The 16,645-nt window shown below is 54.2% G+C and overlaps 2 protein-coding genes across 8 annotated transcripts in view; one reads left to right on the top strand and one right to left on the bottom strand.

Moving 5' to 3' along the window:
- Positions 1-1,425, top strand: part of MARCHF10 (membrane associated ring-CH-type finger 10) — an 83,166-nt gene extending 81,741 nt beyond the window's left edge. For 4 of the 6 annotated variants that reach the window (XM_047833868.1, XM_047833867.1, XM_047833866.1 and 1 more), the window contains one exon: positions 967-1,425. In XM_047833868.1, coding sequence (XP_047689824.1) covers positions 967-1,113 — 147 coding nt within the window. In that variant the 3' untranslated portion in view covers positions 1,114-1,425. The remainder of the gene's footprint in view (positions 1-966) is intronic. The other 2 variants (XM_047833870.1, XM_047833869.1) reach the window with 1 other exon arrangement.
- Positions 1,426-9,135: 7,710 nt separating this feature from the next.
- MRC2 (mannose receptor C type 2) overlaps positions 9,136-16,645 on the bottom strand; it is a 52,008-nt gene continuing 44,498 nt past the window's right edge. Inside the window, exons 21-30 of one of the 2 annotated variants that reach the window (XM_047833402.1) lie at positions 13,902-14,016; positions 13,607-13,770; positions 13,332-13,440; positions 12,561-12,799; positions 12,217-12,385; positions 11,973-12,122; positions 11,517-11,636; positions 11,142-11,321; positions 10,592-10,618; positions 9,136-10,469 (exon numbers count right to left, since the gene is read on the bottom strand). In XM_047833402.1, the coding sequence (XP_047689358.1) occupies positions 10,246-10,469; positions 10,592-10,618; positions 11,142-11,321; positions 11,517-11,636; positions 11,973-12,122; positions 12,217-12,385; positions 12,561-12,799; positions 13,332-13,440; positions 13,607-13,770; positions 13,902-14,016 (1,497 nt within the window). In that variant the 3' untranslated portion in view covers positions 9,136-10,245. The remainder of the gene's footprint in view (positions 10,470-10,591; positions 10,619-11,141; positions 11,322-11,516; positions 11,637-11,972; positions 12,123-12,216; positions 12,386-12,560; positions 12,800-13,331; positions 13,441-13,606; positions 13,771-13,901; positions 14,017-16,645) is intronic. The other variant, XM_047833403.1, reaches the window with a different exon arrangement.

Below are 16,645 nucleotides of genomic sequence, written 5' to 3'. Positions count from 1 at the left end.
CCCCCAACAGGCACTTCACAAATGACTGACACAAATGACTGTCACCACAGCCAAGTCCAAGGCCTGGGAGGGGAACAATGCCTCCTGTAGCCAGCTGTACAGGTGTGGACAGGTGCAGCCTTGAGGGTCTTCAGGCCAAAGGCTGGGCCAGACCACCTCACCCCCATAGACACAAGTCTAGGCAACTAGCTTTGGGGGAAAGAATACGATAGGCCAGGGCACAGGGGCAGCTCGTGGGGCTGGAGCTTCCTTGTAGCACAGGCAGAGGCAGAGAGGGTCCAGGATGTCAATCCTGCTCCCTGCCCTTCTTCAGTGGTTTCCAGATAAGTCAGGGAGGACTCCTGATGCCAATGGGAAAAGTATTCTGAGAACAAGAGTTCCCCCAAGAATAAAGACAAGTCCCCCATACTCCCCCTCTTCCCCGGGGCCCCCACTGCCACCCCACTGCCTCTTTGCTCCCTGTCTTCCCATCCCAGGACCCTCTACCTCCAGCCATTTGATCTCTGAAAGATTTCTTAAAGACCTAGCTCAACCCTCTCCCCATTCCCCCACCCAGCAAGGAAGTAGAGGTTTATGTGGAGGCATTGCCCTGAGAGGCAGCAAGGCTCCTCTGGGGATTCACCCTGCAAACATCTGCCACACCAGGTCAGGCGAGGATGTGGACTAAGGTGCTTTTGTGGAGGGGCTTACAGTCCCCTCTGCCCTGGTCTGGCTGGAAGCCCCGAGGGGCATTCGAGGATTCCCCGGACAGCGGGCCCTTATCCGCGCTGTTGCACTGCAGCGAGTGTGTGTGTGCGTGCGTGTGTGTGTGCGTGCGTGTGTGTGCGCGCATGCGCACACACACACGCGAATGCCTGGGCACAGGTGCTGGGGTGGGGGCAGGAGGGGAAGCCCAGCCACACCCTGGTTGACAGAGCTCGCTGTCCACTATGGCCCCACAGCCTGAGATGCCTTCTTACTCTCCAGATTCCGAGCTGGGGGATGGAAACGAAAGCAACGGCCATGTTGTCTAGCAAGGGAGCTGGCCCTGGAGCTCTCCAAGGACATCGCCCCACAGCCGCTTCTTCTACATCCCCGTATGCCTCCTTTCCTCCTCCTCCTCCTCTTTACTGAAACGGAAACCAAAGTGTTTACATTACCGTTTTCCCCTTGTGCCCCTCTCTTCTCGGGGTCTGGCCCGAGCAATACAGACGGCAGCAGCGACCGGCGCAGCCCCAGTGCGGTCCCAGACAGCGCAAGCCAAGCAGCCCGGGGCTTGTTGGGTCCCTGCAGGTGGCCCTGCTGCTGGCTCAGCCAGAAGCCCAGGTGACCCAGCAGCCCTGCCAGCCCAGCAGCCCGGGGGGCCCTCTGCTGAGGGCACCTGGTCAGGCCTTACTCCATGCTGAGTGGAATCAAGCCACATCCTCAGTAAACGGACTTAATTCACCCAGCTTCCTTTTGTGTGTGTGTGTGTGTGTGTGTGTGTGTGTGTGTTTTGTTTTTTGTTTTGGTCTCTTTGCACAAAGGTTCAGGGCCTCAAACTTGGGGGACAGGGAAGCATATCTCACCCCTCTCCCCACCTCCACCTCTCCTTGCTCCCCACCATCACGGTGACATGTCCTGGACCCTGTGGACTGTGACAGGCTGGAATGGCCAGCAGCCCCTGTAGTACCTACTTAGGTCGGGCTTGGTGTGTGGACTCCATACAACTCTCCTATTGACATTGTAGGGCCCAAAGACTAGGCCAACATGTGAGGTTAAGAAAAAAAAAAAAAGGTCAGGGGTGCCTGGGTGGCTCAGTCAATTTAGCATCTGACTTCAGCTCAGGTCATGATCTTGCGGTTCATGAGTTCGAGTCCCACATCAGGCTCTGTGCTGATAGACCAGAGCCTGGAGCCTGCTTCAGATTCTGTGTCTCCCTCTCTCTCTGTCCCTCCCCTCCTCACGCACTCTCTTTCTCTCTCTCTCTCAAATATAAATATTAAAAAAAATTAAAAGCTCAGAGAAGGTTTGTGTATGAGAGAGGGACAAAGGTCAAAAAAATAATAAAAGATGGCGGGAGGGGCGCCTGGGTGGCGCAGTCAGTTAAGCGTCCGACTTCAGCCAGGTCACGATCTCGCGGTCCGTGAGTTCGAGCCCCGCGTGGGGCTCTGGGCTGATGGCTCAGAGCCTGGAGCCTGTTTCGGATTCTGTGTCTCCCTCTCTCTCTGCCCCTCCCCCATTCATGCTCTGTCTCTCGCTGTCCCAAAAATAAATAAACGTTGAAAAAAAAAAAAATTAAAAAAAAAAAAAAAAAAAGATGGCGGGAATGAAGTTCTAATACATGTAAAAGCACGAGGCTAAGTGAAGGAAGCCAGGCACAAAAGACAACACTGTAGGATTCTATTTACACACAATTTCTAGAAAAGGCAAAACTATAGAGATAGATTGGGAGTGGCAGGATTGGGACCAGAAGGAGAGACTGTCTACACACGGGCTCAAGAGGATCTGGGTGAGGAGGCTGCTCTAAAGCTGGGTCCTGGGTGATGCTTCCACAGCTGGACAAATTTACTAACGCTCATCGAACTGGGTGCTCACAATGGATGAACTCTGTGGTATAACTGTAAAATACGTCTCAATAAATTTTCTCTAAAAATGGAGGAAAAGACAGAGAATGAGAGAGAAGAGGGAGAGAGGAAGGGAAAATGAGAAGAAAGAGGTATGTCTCCCTCCTACCTCCCAAGACCAGGAGCAGCCATTGCAGATTTTGCCACAAAGACGGGGTCACCTGAGATGAGTGACGGTGCCGGCAGGGTTTTAGGAAATCTGAGTTCTGACTGAATTCCCTCAAAATCTTGTCCATCCCTGACACGATCCAGTTAAAGTGACTCTATTACTGCAAGCTGGTGGGTGTGGCCAGGCAGCCTAGCTCCAAGAGCTGAGAGCAAAGCACAGGGACGCCTTTGAATGTTAATAGAATCTACAAGAGCCATTCCAGTTGAAAATATCTCCCTGATGTAAATAAAACTCCTAAAACCTCAAATTCTTCCATTCACAAATGCAGCCCCAAGCCCTAATCATTCTATGAGAAAATGGGCCTTTATTTTTCAACTGCACTCAAGACTAAAGAATTGGTCCAGGAGCCAATACTGAGAAATGTCTAAGAAGGAACAATACATATTTAAAAAAAAAAATAAGTTTTAGGGCGCCTGGGTGGCTCAGTCAGTTGAGTGCCTGACATTTGACTTTGGCTCAGGTCATGATTCTAGGGTCATGGGATGGAGCTCTGAGTCAGGCTCTGTGCTGAGCGAGGAGCCTGCTTAAGATTCTGTCTCTCTCAGGTGCCTGGGTGGCTCAGTCGGTTAAGTGTCCGACTTCGGCTCAGGTCATGATCTCCCAGTTTGTGAGTTCGAGCCCCGTGTAAGGCTCTGTGCTGACAGCTCGAGGCTGGAGCCTGCTTCGGATTCTGGGTCTCCCTCTCTCTCTGCCCCTCCCCCACTCATGCTCTGTCTCTCTGTCTCTCAAAAATAAATACATGTTAAAAAATAAAAAAAAAAAAGATTCCCTCTCTCCTCCTCACCTCTGCCCCTCTCCCCGAATTGTGCTCTCTTTCTCTCTAAAATAAAAAATAAATAAGTTTTATAGAGAGCTTGATGGAATCTGAGGTGGCCGTATAAACATTGACAGGCCCAATCCACTATAAGATGGGACAACGTTTGAGGCCGCTACCCTGAGATTGTCACAGGTTTACATCAGCCAACACTGACTTTTTGAAAACTATTTCAAGGATTTACCCTCCTCGGGTGCCTCAGAGTGCCTCCTCTGAGGTCTCGGTGGGAAAGACACAGCAGAACTAATATCTACCTGCTCCATTAATTCAACATTGCTGTGGCCCAGGGCTCCACTGATGGGGCTTCTCATGGCCTGAGGTACTTCAAGGATCAAGTCTCATTTATTAAAAGACCCTGGTGAAAAGGGCTACATTGCCCCTTTCTAACTGAGTAAATATTGTCAAAATCTATTAGAGGTTGAGACACAGTAGATGGAACGTGGATTAAAAAAAACAAAGCAAAACCTTTGCCTTCACCATGACCCTCAAACATTTATCAACCATCAACCATGTGCCAGGTTGTAAGGACACACAGAAAACAAATGATGCCCGCCCCCTAGGAACATAGCCTTTCTGGGGCAATAGGATATACACAGAAAAAGTCAAATCAAGGTTATATAGATGCCACCCATAGAGCACTTTCTATAAGCTGGGCCTGGGGACTCACAATAAGCTTGTGAGGCAGATATTACTAACCCCACATTACTTGAGAGGAAACTTGTAGTAGGGTTCTCCAGGGAAACAGAACCAATAAGGTATATTGATAAATATATGGAAAGAGATTCATTATGAAGGATTGGCTCACGCAATGACAGAGGCTGAGAAGTCCTGCCATCTACCACATGCAAACTGAAGTTCCAGTGAAGTCTGTGAGGTAGTTCTAGTTCAAACCTGAAGGCCAGGGGTGCCTGGCTGGCTCAGTCGGTGGAGTGTGAGACTCTTGATCTTAGGGTTGTGGGTTCAAGCCCCACGTTGGATGTAAAGATTACTTAAAAATAGGAATCATAAAGAAAGAAAGAAAGAAAGAAAGAGAGAGAGAGAGAAAAATAGGAATCATAAAGAAAGAAAGAAAGAAAGAGAGAGAGAAAGAAAGAAAGAAAGAGGAAGAAAGAAAGAAAAAGAAAAAAAATCACCAAAAACTGAACGCCTAAGACCCAGAAAGGCTTATTTTTGAGGGCAGGAGAAGACGAATGTTCTAGCCGAAGCAGAGAGAACATTCACCCTTCCTCTGCCTTTTTGTTGTTTTCAGGCCCTCAACAGATAGGGTGATGACCACCCACCCTGGAGAAGGAGATATTCTTTACTCGGTCGACCCATTCAAATGCTACTCTTTTCCAGAAACACAGACACACTCAGAAGTAACGCTTTTCCAGCTATCTGGGTATCCTTAGCCCAGTCGAATTGACCCATAAAATTAACCATCACAAACCTAATCTTGTGTGATGCACCGAAGTTTACAGGATGAAGTCTGTTGGCCAAGGCCAGGCTCCCAGACTGCCTAAGAGAGGGGGTAATATCCTTAACCAGCTCCAGGAGGGCCAAAGGTTCAGGGAAGGCTTGTGGAGGAGAAAAGGGCCTTGAAGGATGGTGGAGCTCAGGTAAGCAGAGAGGTGGTGGAGGGAGGGGCAGGTGGGGAGCACACACAAACATAGGGTATGGTGGGAGCCACTGGCTAGAAAGGGCTCATTGGGCAGGGGAGCTAGGGGACCGTGGGGCCAAGACAGGGAGCTGAGAGTCCACACATAGGCAGCAGGGAGCTTCCATAGTCACAGCCCAGGCTGGCACAATGAGAGTAGGACCCAGAAGAACAGGCAGTAGGAAAGAGGGGAGCGCACCCTGTCACAACAGCACGTTGGATGAGTCAACTCCCACTGAGGAGGCGAATATGAGTTTTTAAATATCCTTAACCTTGTAAATGTCTAATATATCAACCGAGTGCCCACCTCGTTTCTGTGTCTTCCCTGCAATTCCGCACATCGTACATTGTAACCCTCAGCCCTACCCCAGCCCAGGCTACCCACGTCTCCCTCCTCCACTGCCTTGGAAGGGCAAAAAGAAAGCCGTCCTTCTCCACCCTTAAGCTCAAAATAGGCTTCTGAAACTCTAAGCAGAAATGATAGGTTGAGACAAAACTCTTGGGTCTCAGAGACTGGCTTCAAGATCCCAGGGGCTCTCTGTTCCCATGGCTGACTCTGCCACAATTCCTATAGAGCAGCGGGGGGCGGGGTGGGGAAGAGGTGACATGGCGAGTCCTCCCCTCTTGTGCCTCCATTCCTCACCTGTTCGTGGTGTCTTGAAAGGATAAAATCAGTTAGTTCATGGCAAACAGAACAGGGCTGCACATAGTAAATACTCAATGAATATTTTGATTTTTACCATGATCATGGAGGAATGGCCTGTCTGAGGCAGTGTCCTGAGCCCCCTGCAGCCCCCGTATGGGGAAAGACACTGTCCAAAAGTTCCCCAAGTCCCAAAGAGAGACACACAAGGGCAAAAGAAGGACATCTCTTCATCAACCAGCAGGGAGCTGCAATGACCAGGGACCGTGTCGCTGGATACTCCAGAGGACCACAGAACTTAGAGGTGCCGGGGAGGAAAGGAGAAAACCGCCCAGTGGACCGGAAAGCCTTAGCCGAGCAGGATTCCCTGGAAACGGCTAAAACTAAACTTCCACCATCTGCTATCAGAAGATAGTCAATTTTTTGCATTGAGTGCCAGCGACGAATCCATTTCAAGGGGAGGGGGGTGGATGCCTGCTTACTGCTTAGCTCCTCTCCTCCCTCCAGGGCTGGCTGTCCGCCTGCTTTTCCGGACAAGGAAGGATTGAAATCACACCTCGGGTTGTGCTGACTCTGGTGGCAGTCAAGACCGAGGTCAGCCTTTTCCTGGGGCCTCTTGGCAGCCCTGAGCCCTATGATAAAGGCCTGAACGTCTGGGCACTTGGATCTCATTGTCCCCCCTTGAGGCCCCTCCCTTTTTCCTCTCCTTTCCCCCTCCTGCCCTTCTTTCTCCGGTCTGCCCTCAAGATGCAATTCTTTACCTTGTGCCTGTCACACACCGGAGCCCCAGTGCTCCAGGCAGCTTGGCAGGGCTCAGACAGCCCGTTCCAGGAAAGCCATGTGGTGTGGCTGGCTGGCTCCTCACCCCTGCGGCCTCATAGTGCTGCCCACTGGGCCAGCCCAGCTCTGCCAGGACACCTGGGAGGAGGCCATCTCTGCCTCGACAAGGAGAGGTTGTGAGAAAAGGCCTGACACTGTTCTCTGGAGGGCGGCCCCACTCTCCCGTTCATTCATGGGTTCAGTGAGCTGTCACCGAACATCCAGGAGGCCAGAGCTGAGCCAGGTTAGCCCTGCAGGTGGAGGTTGGCCTTGGTGCCTGGCACACAGTGCCCTCGGCCAGGCCCACCGGGATGAGATCCTGCCGCCGGCAGAGAGGGAATGCAGAGGCGTCCTTAATGTTTACTGAATTGAAATGAACAGAAAGACAGGAGGTTCAGCGGACTCCATCAGAACCAGCACTGTTGAGAAGCCCGAGGGAAATGGCTGCTCCCGGCCCAGAGCCTTCTTCCTGCCCTGACAGAGAGCTGCCAGAGCCTCCCCTTACCTTCCTCTGGGCCAGCAGGAGCCCCCAAGCATAAAGAACAAAGTCTACAGGGAGCCCCCAGGTGTCTGTGAAGTCCAGCGTTTAGCCGGGGAACAGGGCTCTGGTGAGAACAACAGCCACCTGAGGGAAGGATAGAGGGGCCAGGATAGGTATTTCTGGAATAATTTAAACCTCTGGACACTCACCATCGCTACCCCCAGGCAGCACTAGACATTTGCGTCCTAGGTTCCTTGGCTGCTCCTCCCACCCCCAGGAATCCCGTGACCCTGCCTTTACCCCTCAGCTTTTCTTCCCTCCCAGGGCAAGGGGTCAGCAGAGGCCCAGGGAGCTTCTGCCCCCAGGTGGCTCCCTGCAGGCGGGTCAAGCAGTCTTTTGAGCTGCAGATAATGGCAGGGCCCTTAGCGCACAAAGGGAGCCGCTCCCTAATTTGGGGAGCAAATCGCTTCAGGGGGAAGTGGATTAATCATTAAGGACCCCTCCCCTGTGGGATTGGGGCTCCCTCCCCAAAGTGACCAGCTCCCTCCACGGGTCCTGCTGCTGCCCGTCAGAGGAGAGCCACTGCAGGGAGGCGAGAGCTGGACGATGGCCTCGGGCTTGGCCTCAGTCACGGGTTCAGAGAAGCAGCTCACAAGCCCAACCTCGGCGGGGGGGGGGCGGCTCAAAAAATGGCATCCCATTTACCCTACTGTCCAGGCCAAAAGCTTTGGACTTCTCAATGTGTACCTTTTCATACTGTTTAGGTTTAGACTCTGAACCACGTGGTGTTACAACTTACTCAAAAAACAGAAACTTGTTTTCAAAAATCACAAACAAGGTAAAACATGCACGTAATATGTGCCGCCGGCGCCCAGAACCTGGCCAGACCGAGGTACCGGTCCACACCACCATCTTCAAAGGACAATCGGATTAGCCATTCCCACCGACTTCCTATTACCTCAAACAACGTCCATACTCTCTACCACTGCCTTCAAGGCCTTGGACTCCCCCATGCTCCCCTTCCCAACCCTCCAGCCAGCCTGGCCTCCTTGCTGGTCCTCTGAAGCACCAGGGACCAACACACAGCAGGGCCCAGCCTGCACCGCCCCCCCCCCCCCCACCCCCCGGCCTGGACCTACCTAGGTGTCTCCATTGCTCACTCCCTCACCTCCTTCAGGTTCATCTCACTTCCTCTGATGAGACTCTACCCCACCAGCCAGTCCAAACTAACACCCCCTTCCCATGGCCTAGTTCAGTCTTCCCCACAGCACCTAGCACATACCTGGCATCGTTGACTAGCAGAGCCTTCTCTTTGTTCGCTGCTGTCTGCAGCTCAAATATCCGGAGTGAATGCTGGTGGGAGAAAGGTCCTGCAAGCCACCGACCCCGCCTCTGGGGGGTTTCAGAGCCCAAACTCCCCAAGAACAAATGTGCACTTTCTCGAAGCTCAGAGACAGGTATGTGGCTGCCTTGAAAGATGGTGACGTGGAACCCCCAGCCCAGGGCTGGCCTGAGCACCTCCAAGGCTGCCCTGGGGGCCGCAGCCCAGAAATAACAGTAACAGCTGGCATTTATGAGGCCCTTACTGGCTGAGCTCGGAGGTGCTGGGCTGCTAACTGCTTTGCACAGATGATCTCGTTTAATCCTCCAATATCCTTAAAGCAGCCCCAAGAAGCTCATCCTGTCCTCCTATCTTACACACGTTGAAAAGTGAGCTAAGTTGCCGAAGCTCACATAGCCGTCAGGTGGCTCCTGAGCTGTCACTTACTTACACACACGTCCCCAGGAATAGGGAACGTGGGGAGCAGGCCCAGAAAGGCAAGGGTCCAGAAGAAGAGACAAGGGTGCAGGGGTCTCCATGGGGCCAAGGCATAGTAACAAAATGGTGGACTGCAGAAAGAGCACACAACACGAACCCCAAACACGACATTTATCTCTGAGGCAACACGAGGAAGTTTTGACGACAGAACAAAGCACGAACCCTTCTCTCTCAAGCCTCTTAAAGGTGTTTTATTTGTTTGCTTCTTTCTCTTTTCTTTTTTTTCACAATAATGGCACATTAAAAAAATTAAGAACTACAAAAAAGGACGTCTTTGAGTCTGTGTTCACACTGCCCCGCGCCGTGGCACAGGGACTGGCCGCCCGCCCCAGCCCCCGCCGGGGTTCCGGAAGGCACTGTCAGCGCCCTGGGACTGGGCCCCCCAGGAGCTTGGGCACTGTTCCTCTGGGCCCCACTAGAGGGCGGTCTCCTGCTTCTGAGGTCCCCGGGGCTCTAGCAACCCCCTCTTCTCTCCCAACCAGAGCCAGGAGCTGGAAACGTTAGGGAACTTACTTTGGTCCCCACAGGGGACTCTTTAGGGACAGAGCCCACCCCTAACCGGCAGGAGATGACACCTCAGCCCGGTCACCCCCAGAAGGTCAGGGCGTCTCTCCCAGTCCTGTCTCCAGCCCAGGTGACACCCCAGTGGTGCCCTGGTTCTCAGGCCCAACCTAGGCCCCTCCTGCCATGCCCCATGGGCCACTCCAGCAGGCACAGGAGTGACAGATGCTTGGCTCCCTCCGCTGACACCCACCATGAGCAACAGGGCTCCCCAAACCCTGGGGCTCTGGCTCAGAAGGAAGGGCTGCATGAGAAGCAGGGAGAGGGGATGGGGGAGAGGGGCTGGGAGCCTAGGCTGCCAGGAAGGAGAGAAGCGACAGAGGCTGGCTGAGGGCTCAGGGGAGGACCCTCAGGTTCTGCAATGAGAAGGGGGTCCTGGGGCGTGGGTCAGCAGGCCTGGGCAGTGGGGCCTGGGGAGAAAGGGGCAGAAAGAGGCTCCCGTCCTGCTTCCGGTCACCATGGGGGCACAGGCCTAGGTGACAAGACCTTAGGCCCCCCAAAAGGGAAACACCACTCTGCACTCAGCCAGGTCTCAGCCCAGCCCTCACGGGAGGGAGGGACCCCACCAGCCAGGCCCTGCTCAGCCCCAGCTCCCGACAGTGATCCCAAAGGCACCCCTCCATAGGCCACCTGGGCTGGTAGCTGGTGGGGGGGCCCCGCTGACCCAGGGCCCAGCCTCCCCACTCCTCCTGTCCCCACCCTGCCCACGCCCTTGGCTCTACTCCTGCTGCTCATTCATTTCCATGTCAGACACCAGAATGTTCTTCTCAGTGGCCTCGCCGGGGCCAGAGGCGCTGCGGCTGTAACGGGCGCCCTCAAAGGTCCCACGCTCCGCGCTCTGTCGCCGCCGGTAGAGGATCAAGGCCGCAGTCAGCAGGGCCAGGAGCAGCAGCACCGCCATCAGCACTACCACCAGGGCCGCCGGGTTTTCCGGGAGCGCTGCTGCGGCAAGCCGGACACTCAGGGGACAGGCTGCCCGCCGGCTGCCCACCTGCCCACCTGCTGCCCTGCATGCGGGGGGAAAAGCGGGGAGAGGGCTGGTCTGGGCCCAGCTGCAGACTCACCCGATGGAGAGAAGCTGCTTTCCTCAGCTGCAGGGGAGAGGGAGGGACCAGTCAATAACCGAAGTAGTTAACAGAAATAATAAGCAAACACGGAGACAGCACTTCCCGAGTGCCAGCCACGTTATGAGCTCATGAGCTCGTTTAATTTCGTAGGTACTGTTATTATCCTCATTTTACATAGGAAGACCCTGAGGCCACAGGCTTCAAGTAGCTTGCCCAAGGTCACAGAGTTGGTAAAGTGGTTTGCCCGGGGCTTGAACCTTGTCCCTGCCCTTAACCGCTACAAAATGATGGGTTTGCTGTCTAGTTTGGAAATTTGTAGGAAGGGCCAGTCCCGCCTACAGACCAATTTATCCCGGGGGAGGGTCCTGGCGGCCCCGGGGCCTGTCGGTTCCCGCCCTCCCGTCCGCCCGCCCCGTGTGTCTCCGCCCCGTGTGTCCCCGTGTGTGTCTCCGGCAGAATGAGAAGCAGGCCCCTGGCCCAGGCCCAGCACCGGCCGGCCGTGTGGGGGCGGCAGGGGGCTGAGCGCAGCATCTGCCAGCGCACTCACCTCGAGGGAGCTTGCAGACGACGCCCATGGTGATGTTGGTGCAGGCACCCGGGCGCCACAGCCCGCTGCTGCTCTGGATCCAGTAGCAGCTGTTGTGGCTCAGCATGCTGGGGCCCAGGCCGGGGGGCCCCCAGTTGGAGTAGTTCACAGCTGTGTTGTCATGCCAGACCAGGGTGCCTCCTATGGGAAACAAGACACTGAGGGGTGTGGGGGAGAGGACACAAGGTGGAGCAGGAGCGGGTGCGAGAGAGCAGGCCTGTTCTAGAACCAATTCCCATCTCCTGCAAGCCCTCACCCCCACCAAGCCCTGGTGGAGGGCTTCCCCCCCTGTACCCTGAGGCTTCACCCTCCTGATGCCACACACAGGGTACCCACCTTTGGGGTTGAAGTTCATGCCCAGCCAGGCACCCCGACTCTGGCCCTCAGAGCTCTGCAGGTGCTCCCAGACGAACACATTCTCCATCTCATCCAGAATGGACAGGACTGCCCCACCCGCTGGACACAAGGGAGGCCCATGTCAGGGCAGACAGGTCTCCCCAGGGGGTGGCGGAGACCCCCCTCCCCCTTCCCAGAGGCCCCAGCCCTCTTCTCTGGCAGCCTGGGTAGAGGATGGTGTGGGGTCTGGGCGTCTGCGTGTGTGTGGCAGGTGTTACATGCGTGTAACGTCACATGTGGTCTCTGTAAATCGGAACACGACGGGGCACTTATGTGTGAGCGCGGCCTACAGGTGGAGCGTAGCAGGGGGACTGCATCCATGGAGTCTGTAAGTGTCCACGCCAGGGGCCACCACCTGAAACGCCCACGCGTGGGCACTCGCCTGCCCCGGCCCACCTCTCTGGCAGCGCTGCAGCGCCTCCTTGTGGCCCAGCAGCAGCTCCATGTGGAAGGAGTAGCAGTGCTCCCGGAAGGGAATCCAGGCGGAGTCGGCCAGCCCTTGGGGACAGCTGCCGTGGTAGCTTATTCTTCGGGGAGGAGGGGGCCCTGCGGGGGTGCAGGGTTGAAGAAGTGTCCCAGAGTCCTCCCCGGGATAACCTGCGCCTTGCCCACCCCTCGGCCCCAGCGGCTGGGCACTCACCACTGTTCCCACCACAGACAGCGCCCTGCAGCTTGGTGTCACAGCTGGTGGTGCGCCAGGCCCCGTCTACGTCCACGTAGGCGCAGCCCCCTGGCTGCTGGGGCTCCCCGTCCTGCCAGCTCACATAGCTCAGCGGCTCCTCCGAGACCCAGGAGTACCTCCGGGAGCCCTGGGCACGAGGGGGCCATCAGGGTGGGAAGAAGGGGGCCATGGGGGGGTGGGGGGAGGGGATGGGGGGGTAGCAGAAGGTGGGTAAGGTAAGGCAAGGAGTCGGGAGGAGACAGGGAGGGAAATCAGGGGAGCGGTCCCCAGCCCCGGCGTCAGGACAAGTGTTGGGGGCCCACCTCCTCACTGGCCAGCCCGATCCAGAGCGGGGTGCGCAGCCCTCGGGAGGCCTGAGTGAGGAAGGCCTGGGTATAGGGGTCAGGCACGCGGGCCAGGCTGGCGTTGCGGCTCTCACACAGCAGGAGGGCGTCATGCCAGCGCAGAGGCTTCTGCAGCAGCCGGAAGGTGCCGTTGAGGTAGGAGAGCACAGTGCCCGGGGCAGGGGGCGACGCTGCTGGGGATGGGCTCAGGGAAGGGTCTACAGGGAAGGGGGCAGAGCTCAGGCCAGGCTCTGCCTCCCTCACCCCACTTCCAGGCATGAAGCTGAGAGAGCACCAGCCACGGGGCAGAGACCAGGTCTCTGCCGGGCACGGTGCCTGGCACAGACTAACAGGAAATGTTAGCCACTGTTCCTAAGAACACATTCTTGCTGATAAATGGAGGAGCAACCTAGTCCTACCCCAGGAACCCATGTAGAACATGCACGGGGCTGCAGGTGCCTCAGATGCGGAACTTCAGGTTCCTGACAACAGGCACGCGCAGTGTCTAGCTGCCCCCTGTCAGCCCTCCATCCTCCCAAACCTTCCTCCTGAGACCCTCAGCACTCACTGCCTTTCCCTCTGACTGGTGCCTGGCCTTTCTGCCCATCTGCTTCCCAAGCAGATACTAGACTCTGGGGGTGACCTCAGGGGGGGGTCCTGGGTCTATGAGACTATGTTTCATTCCTCCTGGCATGGCCCACAGCATCTGGCCCCAGTGCTGACGTTTCTGAGTTCGCTGGTGACACGTACCCGTGCTCTTCTGGCAGATGAAGCCGTGCGTCTCCTCCGTGCAGCTCCGATCATCCCAGCGGCCAGTGAAGTGAGCTGAGGGGCTGTGCAGGACCACCGCACAGCTGGTCTGGGGGAAAGGAACTGCTCAGGGGAGAGCCCCGGCAGCTTTCCCCTGTGCCACTGCCCTGGAAAGGCTGCACTCTGAGCAAAGAGGCTGGAAGACAGGGGGACCCCGGGAGTGAAGGCAAGTGCGGCAGGTTGGCGTGGGGGTGCAGAGGGAGGGGCTTCCTCACCGGTATGTTGCCACTGGGAGCAGGGCTGGGGCCAGAGGGCTCCCCAGGTGCCCAGTTGGTATACAGCAGAGGCTCCTGCTCCACCCACTGGAAGTCCCTCTGAGAGGCATGGAGGCCAATCCAAAGGTCAAAGGTCACATTGGGCAGGCTGGCTGTGATGAAGGCTACAGTTCCCCAGAAGAGAGAATTATGAGTGACAGGACAGCCCCTCGCTCACTCGGCTCTAGCCATCTTGGGGGAGGGGGGGCGGGATCGCGTCAGAGGATACTGGGGCCCTCCCATGGGCTGGCCCTACCTTGCTCTAAGGGGTTGGCAATGGTGACCAGTTGGGCCTCTTGCTGTTCACAGGAGAACTGTGCCTCTGACCACTTCACCCGGTCCTGAGGGTCCTGGCCCTGGATTCGGAAACACTGGGGCGGAGGGGGAGACATGATGTCCTGCCCCATCATCTTGTCCCACAAACCCAGAAACTCTGCTGTGCAGCCCTCAGTGGCAGGCCCTGGGAGGCTTTGAGGGCTATGAGAATAATAAATCAGAATCAGGACATCTGGGGCTCCTTGAGCAAGGCTCTGGCGCCCTCTCAGCCCAGCACCCCACATTCACACACACGTCCCTACACTCGGGAGAGTTTGTCAGTGGCAGGATTTCTTTGGGTCACCAAAGTCTCTATTACCTATGACAGCAGAGCCTGGACCACGCATGGAGACAAGGTCTGTCTCAATTTCAGCTAAACACGTTTTTGAGTGTTGCCTGAAATCCGCTATTTTACCCCATGAACTTAAAAGTTCATCTGTATGATATCCTTAACTTTTTTTTAATGTTTATTTATTTTGGGGAGACAGAGCACAAGCAGGGGAGAGGCAGAGAGAAAGGGAGACACAGGATCTGAAGCAGGCTCCAGGCTACGAGCTATCAGCACAGAGCCCGACACGGGGCTTGAACCCATAAAGCGCAAGATCAGGACCAGGCCTGAAGTCGGACTCTCAACTGACTGAGCCATCCAGGCGCCCCCAACCTTAGCTTTACTTTCGAATGATCTTTATTAGGCAGCAGCCTGTAACTCTGTAATTTTGTTTCTCTGTTCCCACCTTCACTACTTCTGTAAGGTCGAAGGAACCCTGTGTGGGAAATCTTTCAAGTGAAGACTATTTAAAAATGAATGACTTCCAGTGATTTCTTCCTTGGTAGGATGGAGGAGAAAGAAAGGAAGGAAGCTTTGGAGTCACAGAGGGCCGGGGGGACTTGCAGCTCAGATTCCAGATCTAATTTAACCCTTCTGTAAAATGGGAATAAAAAAAATCTGTCTTTTGGGGTCATTTTAAAGGTTAAAGAGAACAGTGCACAACACAGGAGCAGGAGCTTAACAAGTAAAAGCTCTTACTATTACTCTTATGACCAGCTCTACCATGAGCTTACTGATGCAAACGTCAGATTTGGGGTAGAAAACTATAAGCCCAGAAATAACGCAAGAGTTTGGGGGAGGTTTATCATGAAGCCCATGCATTTGGTTTCACAGAAGCAGTTCAGAGACATGGAGGCCTCCTCTAAATAACTAGCAATATTAGTCACAAGATGAGAAGCAGCAAGGTCACACCCGTATCAGCAAGTATCAGCAGTTAAAGAGAGGAAGTATTCAGCCCAGCCCAACAAACACTATGGGACCTCCTATCATGTGCAAGTATATTTAGTGATATGTCAGGAGCCAGTGGCCCTGCCCTCCAGGAGCTTAAGGCTAGTGGGAGAGGTGGATCCTTACATCCAAATGCTATGGGGCTGCAAAGAGGGCAAAAAACTAGCAGAGCAAGGTATCTGGGGCCAGGGAGCAAAGGGGCAAACAGCCTCTCATAATTCAAAGGCTTCTGACAGGGGAGTAACTGGTATCTTCACAATGATGCTGATGCATTAAGACAGACAGACCAGTTAGAGGCGCCTGGGTGGCTCAGTTAAGTGTCCGACTCCAGCTCAGGTCATGATCTCGCAGTTCGTGAGTTCAAGCCCTGCGTCGGGCTCTGTGCTAACAGCTCAGAGCCTGGAGCCTGCTTCGGATTCTGTGTCTCCCTCTCTCTCTGCCCCTCTCCTGCTCACACGCTCTCTTTCTCAAAAATAAATAAACATTAAAAAAAATGTTTTTTAAAGAAAGAGACCAATTACCTACATATGATATATTGTTTTATATCAGGTAGGAGAAGCCACAAGAGTAAGTTTTTGAAAAAGGTAATGACATGAGAAAAATGCTCAAAATACAGCCCTGAGAAAGAAAATCGTGTTACGTAGTTTGATCGTGTTACGTAGTTTGATCGTGTTAGGTAGTACAATCTCAATTATGTGGAAAAAGGCAAGAAGCGGAGTAATAATATTAATAGTGGTTATTTCTGGAGAGGATGAGTGAGTGAATTTTATTTTTTCTTTCTGTGTTTTCCGAAGTTTTAATAATACACGTGTTTGTTTCTAGAAAAGGTATAATATTCTCTTGCATATTCTGAAGACAGTAAGAGCTCCATGACACCAAGGGCTGGCTGCACTCCACTACAGGACAAAGATTTACGGATTATATGATCTGGGGTTAACTAATCTAATCCTCACAATCCGGCTAAGTGGTTTTACAACCTCGGCAAAGCAAGCAGGGACTGAAGCTCATACTCATGATGCCAGCACAAACAAAAAACTGCTGCTCCTCTCAGCAGTGTTTTCACCACGAGGTGAAAACAATGAAGGTCTAATCAGATCTATAAATCAACCCACTAGTGCAGAAGTAACCACTTTGGGGAAGAAATTCACACTCTTGAAGGAACATTTTGAAGCCCTGTTTGGAAACATATCCCTTCTGATTCATGTTACCGCCCCAAACTTTCCTATCTGCACACTCAGAACCCTTGGGAAAAGAATTTCCTAAATGGCGTTTCAAAAAAAAATCTTCCAAAGGCTTGTTCTTAAACCATCTTAATCAGGTCTTCTGATTAGTTTATGAGGCAGATTAGTTTAGAATGCGGAAACTTCGTAGCTGATTTTTAAACAAAAACCTTTGTTTAACTGGTAGAA

Source organism: Prionailurus viverrinus, chromosome E1 (genome assembly GCF_022837055.1).
Source record: "Prionailurus viverrinus isolate Anna chromosome E1, UM_Priviv_1.0, whole genome shotgun sequence".
Lineage (NCBI taxonomy): Eukaryota > Metazoa > Chordata > Mammalia > Carnivora > Felidae > Prionailurus > Prionailurus viverrinus.
Note: the sequence above shows the minus strand (reverse complement) of the source record. Positions and strands in the feature narration are given on the sequence as shown.